The 12,515-nt window shown below is 37.3% G+C and overlaps 1 protein-coding gene across 1 annotated transcript; it reads left to right on the forward strand.

Moving 5' to 3' along the window:
* Positions 1-10,049: 10,049 nt before the first annotated feature.
* On the forward strand, positions 10,050-12,296 carry LOC110651419 (zinc finger AN1 and C2H2 domain-containing stress-associated protein 16). Its single transcript, XM_021806766.2, has 2 exons — positions 10,050-10,482; positions 11,297-12,296. The coding sequence occupies exons 1-2, from the start codon at positions 10,384-10,386 to the stop codon at positions 12,077-12,079; spliced, it is 882 nt and encodes a 293-aa protein (XP_021662458.2). The 5' UTR covers positions 10,050-10,383; the 3' UTR covers positions 12,080-12,296.
* The last annotated feature ends 219 nt before the right edge of the window (positions 12,297-12,515 follow it).

Genomic DNA, 12,515 nt, shown 5'->3' on the forward strand with positions numbered 1-12,515 from the left:
TTAATGACTCATCACTATCTTAAATTTATAAGAACTTTTTATTGCAACTCCAAACACTCAACAATAGATTGAAATATATATCTTAGTAAAGAAATATCATCACTAAATGATAACCAAAATGAAAAAAATATATATATATAATAATAAAATATGAGTTTCATACATTATATGTTAATACAATGCATATATGATTATTGATTGAGCTGAATTTTCGGTTCAAATCGAACTAAATTACTAAAATCGACTTAACTAAATTATCATATTTTAGAAATGAAACTTAACCCAAATGAATAAAAAATTGAACCAAACTAAACTATTCTAATTCAGTTCGATTTTGTTTGAATCGATGAATTTTTGTGTTTTAATGAATTTTTTAATTTAGACTTAATTTTTAACTTATTTAGTTTGATTTTTACCTTAGTTTGAACTTAATAACTATTAATTAATAAAATTAAATAATTTTTATATATAAAATTAAATAATTTTTATATATAAAATTATATATAATTCGTAAATTTTTTATAAAAATAAATTAATTTAAAACTAATAAAGTAATTCAATTCAATTCTATTCAATCGATTTTTTCTCTCTAAAATCAAATCGAACCAAAATAATTAAAAATTTTAAAATACAAAACCGAACCAAACCAAATCACAGAATTAAGATAGTTTGATTTGATTTATTCGGTTCAAACTAAATAGTACTCACCCCTAAGTATTGAATAAATAAATTATATATGCTATTTTGCTTGCATTAAGAAATTTTTATAAAATCTATTTTTTATTTTTTAAAAAAATTTAAAAAAAAATCATAATTTTTAATTAAATAAACAAACCCTTAGCTTCCTAATAAGTTAAAAGTAATCACAAAAAATTCCTCACATTTATCTTAAAATTACATTTTCATTTTATTATTTTTATATTATTATTATTTGACTAAGGTGATTTCATAAAATTTTTTTAATAAACTTAAATTTAGCACATTTGATATACATAAAAAAAATACTGGAAATTTAGTCAATCTTATTTAAATATATAAAGAAATAATAGTTTCCAAAAAACTTTAAATTAACAATGTTACATTTTTGAAATAAAATTTAAAATATATAAATAAGATGATAAATATGAGAATTTTTTTATAAATTTTTTTTGAAGAATATTATTTTAAAATGATTTTTATTTTAAAAATAATATAAATTTTTTTTATAATATAGTAATTTACAAAGTCAAACAGAATTATAATTATAATGTTAATTATAATTGTGACAGTAAGTAATGCCACACGGCACACTCTAATATACCTTAATTAATTTATATCATGCTTTTGCATATAATTTATGAAATATACTTTATTTAAGCCATTTAGCAAAATTTTTATTTATTTGAGGTTCCGAAAATTTTATAGAAAATCCGGCGGAGTACTGGCTAAAAATGGAGAAAACAGTTCTTCGGAACCTGTTAAAAACACTTCCAATAAACAAATTCATTCATTCCCAACTCCAAACAAAGAAAGCATACACATTCTATACACATTTATTTTCTTGCTATTTTTCTCTATTATATTATTGCACCACTAAGCATTATTGCTTAGCGCGTTGCTTTTGCCACGCGTAGGTATTGGAGATCCCGATCGTGAGCCCAGTAGACCGGTGAGTCCATCGTATCACCTCGTCACCTACAGTGCATTGGTAGGACACTAGATGTCATTTTGTCATTTTGTAATTAAATTTTTATTTTCTCATATGTATTTGGGATTTATGTAATGTATTTTGAGGTTCATGTAAATAATAAAGATTTATGGTTATGTATGGAAGTAATTTGAGTATTTAATTGTTGTTTATATATGAGAACCCTGAGAAAGGGATGTTTGAGAAATAAAAAGGTTGTTGAGACTTGAAATTGAAAAATTGTTGAGATCTTGATATTGAGTTTTGTGATGATATTGGAGTTGGGAATGAATGAATTTGTTTATTGGAAGTGTTTTTAACAGGTTCCGAAGAACTGTTTTTTCCATTTTGATTTTCTATAAAATTTTCGGAACCTCAAATAAATAAAAATTTTGCTAAATGGCTTAATTAAAGTTTATGTCATAAATTATATTCTAAAGCATGATATAAATTAATTAATTTATATTAGAGTGTACAGGGTGTCACATTTAGTGGTATCAGAGCACGGTTTAGGCGTTTATGGTCCTAGATTGAGTCCATACCATGCATTGCATTTGTAAGAGTCGAGGTGACACTAATGCAGATCTGTTTGTTTTTCTTATTTTGAATAGGATATGGACCCTTCATCTCAGAGGCCAGTTGAGGAGGAAGTGGAGAGTCATGCTCTGAGGCTGGGGTAGGGGAGAACCTACTCGGCTCGAGTAGAGCCTCCACAGCCATGTTCCAACAAATGGCCGACTTCTTTAGACAAATGGCGAGTAATGCCGGCACCACCACCACCACCACGGCTCCACAGTAAATCACACTGGAAAGGCTAAGAAAGTTTGGGGCGGTGGATTTCTAAGAGGAAGATGACTAAAATTGGTTGAACAGCAGGCGAGTCTTAAAACAACTCCACGCACAACTTAGAAGTTGTTGTATCCTTGTTACAAGACGATGCCTACGAATGGTGGGACATGTGTCGATGAAGTGCTGTATCTTGGGAGTTCTTTCTATCTAATTTCAAGAAGAAATATGTGAGTACTGTATACCTTGAATTGTGAAGAAGATAATTTATTATCCTGTGTCAGAGACAATTGTAAGTGGCTGAGTATGAGAAAGAATTCGTCCGATTAAGCCGCTATGGAAGGGAGATAGTCCCAAATGAATGAAAGTTGCAAGAGATTTGAAGAGGACTAAATGACAACATCAAGATCCAGCTCACCGCCTTGGGAATCACAAAATTTACCAAGTTAGTGGAAGAATAAAGGTGGAAAAAGTAAGAATTAGTGAGCACTGGAAGGGATAGGCAGAAGAGGGGACCAGTCAGTCTAGTTACGCTCCCGGATTTGGGAAGAAGTTTAAGGGTCCTCATGTGAGAGTTGGGTCACCACGGGGCGGGAGTGTCTCTCGGGGCCTGGGCCACGATTCACCCCTAGGAGAGTCGGTCCACACCATCGTGGGCGGCTCTCGGGGATGGGGTTGAGGACCACCAACATCTATGTCCACACCGCCTTAAATGGCACAAGGGGAGTGTTGGAGAGTACGGTGCCCGCTGAGATGTGGGTCGAGCATCGGTTGAGAAATTGTCCACGCAGAACCACTACATTGCTCCAACACAAGCACTGCTCTGCACTGCAGAGAGGTAGAAAATCTGAGGTCATTGGACCATCACAGAGGCTCCGAGGGAGAGGCCCGACCACCAGCAAGAAATTATGCCCTGAGAGCTCAGGAGGAGCAAGATGCCCCGGACGTCATCAGGGGTACGTTCTCCCTCTACAATACTCCTATGCATGTATTGGTGGATCCAGGATCCACTCATTCCTACATTTGCATCAACTTACCCGTAGAAAGGGGGATCCTAGTAGGGGAGAGTGACCAAGACATTCTGGTCACTAATCCATTGGGCCACAGTGTGGTAGTGAACAAAGTGTACAAGGGTTGCCGTTAAGGATTGGGGTATGAATTCTTACTTGATTGAGTTGCCCTTCCATGAGTTTGACGTGATTTTGGGAATGGACTGGTTATCACGTTATCAGGCAATAGTTGATTGCAAATTGAAGAGAATTTCTTTGAAAACTCCTGAGGGTAATGAGATCACTGTTGTGGGGGAAAGGATGATTTTTGTCCAATGTTATCATTGCAAGAAGAATGATGAGAAAAGGCTATGAAGCCTACCTAGCACATGTGGTGGATACTAGGCAGGCTAATTCAAACCTGAGTGACATACCCACAGTGAGAGACTTCCCAGAGGTATTTCCTGAAGAGTTGCCTGATTTGCCACCAGAAAGGAAAGTTGAATTTGCTATTGAGACACCCATTTCCATTGCTCCTTATAGGATGGCACCATTGAATTGAGAGAGTTGAAAACTGCTTGCAAGAGTTGCTTGATAAGGGGTTCATACGCGATGTGTCACCATGGGGAGCTCGGTCTTTGTTTGTGAAAAAGAAGGATGGGACTTTGAGGCTATGCATCATAGTTGAATAAAGTGACCGTGAAGAACGGATATCCGTTGCCTAGAATTGATGATTTGTTTGATCGGTTGAAGGGAGCAGGAGTATTTTCTAAGATTGATCTCGGATCTATCATCGATTGAGGGTGAAGGATGTAGATGTGCCCAAGGCGCATTCAGACCCGGTATGGACATTATGAGTTCTGGTGATGCCCTTTGGCCTAACAAATGCAATTCATGGACCTTATGAACCGTATCTTCCATCCATACCGGATCGGTTCGTAGTGGTTTTTATTGATGATATTCTTGTGTACTCCTAGACATGTGAAGAACATGATGAACATTTGAGGATTGTTATGCTAACCTTGCGTGATTAGAAGCTGTACGCTAAGTTGTCCAAGTGTGTCTTTTTGCTGATTGAGATTGGATTCCTTGGACACATAGTGTCACTGATGGGATTAGGTGGATCCCAAGAAAATAGAAGCGATGATGGAATGGAAGCCTCCCGAAATACAAGCGAGGTCGAAGCTTCTTGGGGCTGGGTATTGAAGATTTGTGAAGGATTTTCCCTAATAGCACTCCAATGACCAAGTTGTTACACAAGAATGTCGATTTGTTGGAATGACAAGTGTCTTTTGAGAAGTTGAAGGCTATGTTGTGAGAGGCACCGTATTAACACAACCGGTGTCGGGAAAGGACTTCGTGGTCTTGATGCCTCTCATAATGGGTTAGGGTGTGTATTGATGCAAGAGGGGAAGGTGGTCGCCTATGCTTCCAGCGATTAAGGCCACATGAGCAGAACTACCCTACCCATGATCTAGAGCTTGTAGCAATTATCTGAAGATATGGAGGCATTACTTGTATGGTGAAAAGTGTTACATTTACGGACCACAAGAGCACGAAATATTTGCCAACGAAGGAGCTCAACCTTAGAGGCGATGGATTGAGTTCTGAAGGATTATGACTGTAATTGACTACCATCTGGGAAGGCAAATGTAGTTCTTGATGCTTTGAGCGAAAAATCCATGTGACTTTGAGATCATTGAATGCCCGTCTATCTTTGGTTCGAGATGGAGTTATTTTGGCTGAGTTGCAAGTGAGGCCAAACATGCTACAGCAGATACTAGATGGGAAAAAGGCAGATGAGAAGTTAATGGCTATTATGAGCAAGATCTCAGAGGGAAAAGCAACTGACTATGAGGTGAAAGCAGATGGGTGTCTGTACTACAAAGAAAGACTGTGTACGGATGATGGGGAATTGAAGACCGATTCTAAAAGAGGCACACACCGGTGTATATGCTATGCACCTGGAAGTACAAAGATGTATCATGATCTGAAGCTTGATATTGGTGGCGTATGAAGAGGATATAGTGACTATGTGACTAAATGCTTGACATGTCGCAAGTCAAGGCGAACATCAAGTTCCATCGGGTTTGCTATACGCATACCGAATGGAAATGGGATCGGTCACCATGGATTTTGTAAGTGGTCTACCTCTCACCGGAAGAAACATGATGCGGCATGGGTAATAGTGGATAGATTGACCAAGTCAAGACACTTTCGCGATTAGGGTGACTACTCTTTGGAAGTTAGCGAATTGTATATCGCTGAGATAGTTAGGCGCATGGAATTCCACTTTCCATCATATCCGATCGAGACCCAAGGTTTACATCGAGATTTTGGAAGAAGTTGCATGAATCCTTGGGTACACAACTCCACTTGACAGCCTTTCCATCCTCGACGGATGGGCAATCGAAAGAGTAATCCGGTAAATAATTGAAACCGATGAAATTGATACAAATATTGAATTGAAATGATAACAATAACATGAAATATATGTCGAGTCCTTGAGGATATCTTTGAGGAGTTGTGTCATTGAGTTTGAGGAAGTTGGGATAGATACCTCCCAGCGGCGAGTTTGCATACAACAATAGCTACCAAGCTAGTATCCAAATGGCCCCGTATGAAGGTATGGGAGAAAATGTAGAACTCGTGTCTTTCCGGTGAATTGGGCGAAGACAAGCGGTAGGGCGGACACAGTGAAACAGTGAGGAGAAGGTGAAATCAATCAAAGCCAACTTAAAGGTTGCCTCGGATAGGCAAATCTTATGCCGACCAAGAGGAAAGAAATAGAATATGGGGTTGGCGACAAAGTGTTCCTCAAGGTGTCACCATGGAAGAGAGTATTGAGGTTTGGAAGGAAAGGTAAGTTAAGCCCTAGGTTCATTGGCCCATATGAAGTCATTGAACGTGTGGGTCCAGTGGCCTATAGGCTAGCTTTACCACCAGAGCTAGACAAAATCCATAATGTGTTCCACGTATCCATGCTTAGAAGATATCGCTCAGATCCTTCGCATGTCATCTCCAGAGAAGAAATTGAAATACAGCATGATTTGACATATGAAGAAGAACCTCTACGGATCCTAGCTCGGGAAGTGAAAGAGTTGAGGAACAAACAGATTCCATTGGTGAAAGTGCTTTGGAGGCACCACAACACCGAGGAGGCAACTTGGGAAAGTGAAGAAACGATGAGGCAACAGTTCCCTCAACTGTTTGCATCAGGTAAATTTCGAGGACGAAATTTAAATTAGAGGGGAAGAGTTGTAACACCCTCCCGATAACCACTCCGTACATCCGATGTCGGTTCGGACAGCTAGAATGTCCGGAAAAATATTTAAACTAAAGTCAGGAACCATAATTAACTCAAATATTAATAAGAAAAATTTAGTAAAAATTTTAGAAATAAAATATAACCGAGTTAAATGAGCCGGTGCCCTAGCGATGGGTAACCAGAGGTAAGTTGCGGTTCTCGCAACGATGAGCCCTATACCCGGGGGAAAAATTATAAAATAATTTTTGGGACTCCAGAGAAGGGTTATTGAGGTTCCCATGGCATTAGAATGCCAAGAAAATACTTAGAAAAATTTTCAATGCAGACAATTTTGACCCGTTAAGCCAAACGGAGGGCATTTTGGTCATTTCGCCTTCAGAGGTGATTTTTGGCCGACTTGTCCAGTTGAGTAAATAATTAATATGACATAAAATATGAATAAACATTACTAAAAATGAAATTGGAAATGAGTAGTGAAAGAAAAGAAAAGAAAATGAAAAATAATGCAAATAATGACATATTATGATGTCATTCAAGATTTTCCACCAATCACCATTAAGCCCTCATTTGACTAACTATTAAAATGGACTAAAAGAAGACCAAAATAATAAGAATTGCAGCAGCTACTTCCCTCCCCAAAAGCCAGCCGAAACATGCCCTAGACACCTCCATGGATTTTTCTTCAATCAAGCTCAATCTCTCCCTTTCTTACACCACTAAACCCTAACCCCTTTCATTAAACCTTGACTATATCACTTGGAGAAGCTCTTGGCAGCCAAGAAGAAGAAGTAAAGTGAGGTTTAGGGGCTTGGAAAATTCTGCCACTTGAGGTTAGTGCACTTATATCCATTAAACTCTTTATTTCCATGATTTTGGACTTGAACTTAGTAAGATTTGTAGTTTAAATGAACAAAAAACCTATGGGTATGAACACTTGAATTTCGGCTTCCCTAGTAAAAGAATATGTAGGAATGTTTTTGATAAGCTTGAAGTGAATTAGAAACCATATTTGAAGTTATAAACATATAAGTAATGCCTTAGTAGCTAGCTAAGGTAAATGGCATAAATTATGAATTTGAATTAGGGTTTTGGGGAGTGAAAAATTGATTTGGCTTAGGAAATTGTTAGAGCACATTTTAATGGTCAATTAGTGACCATTTTAGGTATGTTGACCATAATTAGAACTGAAAAATGGTATGGCAAAGTCAAGGTATAAACTGCCCTAGGACAGCAGCATAGGGACTGAAAATTCAGTCCCTTTGCACTGCCATAACTTGGGTTGTGTTAGTCCAATTGGTGTTTGGTCAATTGGACATGAAACTAGGCTTATAATGGCACATTTTTGCTGAAGAAACCTTGCCCAAAAGACCAAAGCAAGAGGACCAAAACTTGGCCCCAATCCAGATACCCTGAAACTGATTCTGCAGAATTGACCAAATGAACAGTAACTGTTCATTTGGCCATAACTCACTGTAGATTTGGTCAATTGACCTGAAATTTTTACAGCAACAAGTTAAGACATAGAAAAACAACTTTCATGAAGGAACCTACCCCAAATTATGGCCAGAACCCATCCAACCAAGTGACTCTAGTTACTGTTCATGCACTGTAGATATGGTAATTTTCTGCAGAATGCACATTCGGCCAGCTTGGGTCTTTGGACCATATCTAGAGCTACAAAACTCTAAATGGAGTGATTCAAAAAAGGAAATTCAACTAGACAAAATAAGGAACAACTTTCATGTTTTACATTTCTTCAAATTCCTACAGTAACAGTATCCAATGGAACAGTGAAGTTGACTCACCAAAACTGAAAATTCTGCTTGTGTTGAGTTACACTTTGAAATGGTATTAACACTTAATGCCAATAAGTTTTAAACACCAAATGTGGTATGTTGGGAGTGCCAAAGTCAATGTACACATTTTTATTCTAAAAGTCAACATGTTTGTTGACCAATGAGGTGAATAGTAACACCAAAACATGAAATTTACAAATTGAAGAATTTAAAAGTTTCAAATGCCCTAGTATACCTAACAAGATTGGTTTGGATAGTTTGGCATGCCAATAGGGTTCAGTTAGCGATCGCACATGGCAAAAATGCCATTCGTGATTTTATGGCTTTTAGCCATTCGACTTTGCATTGAGACTTGGCCTTGTGCCTAAGATTATTTGACTTGGTAGGGTGATGCATATGCAACCGATGGTGTGACGCCGAGGTATTAGATACGTTATCGATCGATCGTCTAGTGTAGGTTACTTGGGGCAACTAAATGAATAAAAGTGAACAAAGTTAATGAAATAATAAATATACCAACACCAAACAAAGAAAGCATACACATTCTATACACATTTATTTTCTTGCTATTTTTCTCTATTATATTATTGCACCACTAAGCATTATTGCTTAGCGCGTTGCTTTTGCCACGAGTAGGTACTGGAGATCCCGATCGTGAGCCCAGAGACCGGTGAGTCCATCCTGTCCGTGTCACCTCGTCACCTGCAGTGCATTGGTAGGACACTAGATGTCATTTTGTCATTTTGTAATTAAATTTTTATTTTCTCATATGTATTTGGGATTTATGTAATGTATTTTGAGGTTCATGTAAATAATAAAGATTTATGGTTATGTATGGAAGTAATTTGAGTATTTAATTGTTGTTTATATATAAGAACCCTGAGAAAGGGATGTTTGAGAAATAAAAAGGTTGTTGAGACCTGAAATTGAAAAATTGTTGAGATCTTGATATTGAGTTTTGTGATGATATTGGAGTTGGGAATGAATGAATTTGTTTATTGGAAGTGTTTTTAACAGTTAGAAGAACTATTTTCTCCATTTTTAGGGATTTTCTATAAAATTTTCGGAACCTCAAATAAATAAAAATTTTGCTAAATGGCTTAAATAAAGTATATTTCATAAATTATATGCAAAAGCATGATATAAATTAATTAAGGTATATTAGAGTGTGTCGGTACACCGTGTGGCATTACTTACTCGAGTATACTGTACACGGGTAAGGGGTGTCACATTTATGTAGCTCAATTGGTAAGAGGCGAAGCAAATCCGTGAGGTGATATGGGTTCGAATCCTAGCTCTGCAGGGCGAAGGGATTGAACTCCACCAAAGCGATTTGAGTTGCATCGCCTCTAGAGGTTGGTAAGATGGCCATCCATCCCACTATGTGACAATAATTCTTAAAATAACTTATTCTAAAATGTTTGCAAAAAAATAAATAATTTAAAAGAAAATTGATTTATTAGCAAATTACAGCAATTAAAATTATTAAATTTAAACAATAAAAACTAAAAATATATATAATAAAAAATAGGGAGTTGTTAATTGGGCCAAAATATAAAGGAAGCGTGATTTCCTGAGAATTGGAAAACAAACAGAGGAAAAGGGGAATTTGGGGCGACTTCTGCGAAGACTCTTTCAGCGAACTTTCGATTCAACGCTCCTGTGTGCGCGGACTTTTAAGATAAGAAATCGAGGAGAAGCTTTGGGCATTCCATTCCAGAATCTCGCAACAAATCCCGCAAAAATCCTATTCTGATTCTTTCTAATTCTATCCAAAGCCTCTATCTTTTCTTTCTTTTCCTTTGTTTTTGCTCAGCTTTGATTTGACCATTCGATTAGTTGTTTTGGTGGTGGGATTTGGAATCCTAGATTTCAGTTATGGGAACACCGCAATTCCCTGATCTTGGTAAACATTGCACAAAGGAAGATTGCAGGCAGATCGATTTCCTCCCTTTCACTTGCGACCGCTGCCGTCAGGTGCCCATCCTTTCTCTTTCACGTCTGTTTATATCAGATGGGTTTTGGTTAATTTATTGTTTGAAGTTGAATTTCGACTTTTGTTGGGATTGGGTTTATATGGGAAGAAAAGAAGTTGAACCATTTGGGATTGTTGAGATCATTGGTTTTATGAGACCCAGGATGAGAAACTCAGGTTATGAATGGAATTTTTTTTCTTGAATTTTAGATAGATGGGTAGCTGCCTACGGAATGAGTGGACATAAAAGTGGCTGCTAAAGCCTTTATTGGTTTAGGAATCAATTGGGTTGTGCCGTGGTAGCGTATGCTAGCAAATTTTTGTTCTTTAGATGGAATCTATTGGCAGCTTTAATTTGGAAATGTATTTTGGTGCAATCAAGGCAATTCTGTTAGAAAATAAAATGGTAGTGATGGGTCCAACCTGATTTACCTAGAAGTTCTTTCCGTTGAAGTTCATAATTGAAGGGAGGTGAATGGTTTTAGTTTCAATTTTTGTATATTATACCTCTAAATCTTTTAGGATTGTCAATCCCTCTCTTTTGCCAAAATCATTGATCATGTTTGTGATGTCATTAAATTAGTATGATGGTACTATTTAGTTGATTTGTTATTCAGTTACAGAGGAGAAATTATTGGCAGGTTTGGTTTGTTCTTGTCATATGAACAACACATCCAAGCATGTAGTCGCAAGTGTGCTTCACATTTTTTTTCGTGTTTATATCATATATTTTGGATGGTTAATCTTCTGCTGTTTGTCATGTTCTGTTGAACTTGTTGGCTTGTGCTAACCATATACATGCTGCAATTTTACTAGGTATTTTGTTTGGAGCACCGAAGCTATTCTAAACACAGTTGCCCAAAAGCTGACGGAAAGGATGTTACTGTTGTGATCTGTCCACTATGTGCCAAAGGGGTTCGTTTAAATCCTGATGAAGACCCAAACATATCTTGGGAAACTCATGTAAATACTGAATGTGACCCATCAAATTATGAGAAAGTCACTAAGAAGAGAAAATGCCCTGTTCGAGGTTGTCGGGAGGTCCTTACATTCTCAAACACCATCAAATGCAGGGATTGCACCATAGACCATTGCTTGAAGCACCGGTTTGGACCTGACCATGATTGTCCGGGACCCAAGAAAATTGAGGCGGGTTTTCAATTTCTGAGTCTTCTAAATAGGAGTAGGAAGGATGAATCAAAGCCCAACCGAACTCCAGCTGCAGCTTCAACCAAGTGGGCCTCAGCCTTCCGTAATGCAGCTTCAACTGTTCGGGCCTCAGCTGAAGCGGGTGTGGCAAAGTTGAGTACTGAGATCAGCCAAGCTTGGCAGACTGCAAAGAATACTGCAGGCCCAAGCAGCAGTAGTGGGGGGGATGCAATTGGGCTGGAGGAGGAATGCCCACAATGTGGTGCAAGGTTTTCCTCAGTTACAGTTCTGGTGGAGCATGTGCAGAAGGTGCATGAAAGGGGTGGGAACCAATCGCGTGTCCTGAAGTTGCCTGTAGATGTATGCCCCAAATGTAGTAAAGGCTTTCGTGATCCTGTGGCACTTGTAGAGCATGTTGAGAGGGATCATGGAGGTACTTCAAAAGCTTAGAAAGTTTTGGCCATCAAAGCAGCAAATTCACTTCCAGATGGCTTATTATTGTATTTCAAATTTTCAATTATGGCTTGCTTTCATTTATTTGAGGCTGCAGAAGTGCAAACAACTTTCGAGCATTGAATTAATATGCAGTGCTTTGAACTGAAACTTTCAATTCAAAATGTCTATATAAATTGCTTACAGTCAAACGAATTCTTTTTTTATTTTTTCATCTGGATGACTGATTTTTTTTTTCTTTTCCTTCACTTGATTGACAAGAGGATGAAGAAGTAAGGGTACCTTGCTACCGTGTAATGAAATGTAATTAAATATTCTGTTGAAATTCAATTCAATAAAATATTTGATTGCATTAAATTACATTCTAGTATACCTTATCAAATGTGGCCTAAGAATTAAATTATGCAGCATGGAACTGTAATATTTGGATTTG

Source organism: Hevea brasiliensis, chromosome 3 (assembly GCF_030052815.1).
Source record: "Hevea brasiliensis isolate MT/VB/25A 57/8 chromosome 3, ASM3005281v1, whole genome shotgun sequence".
Classification (NCBI taxonomy): Eukaryota; Viridiplantae; Streptophyta; class Magnoliopsida; order Malpighiales; family Euphorbiaceae; genus Hevea; species Hevea brasiliensis.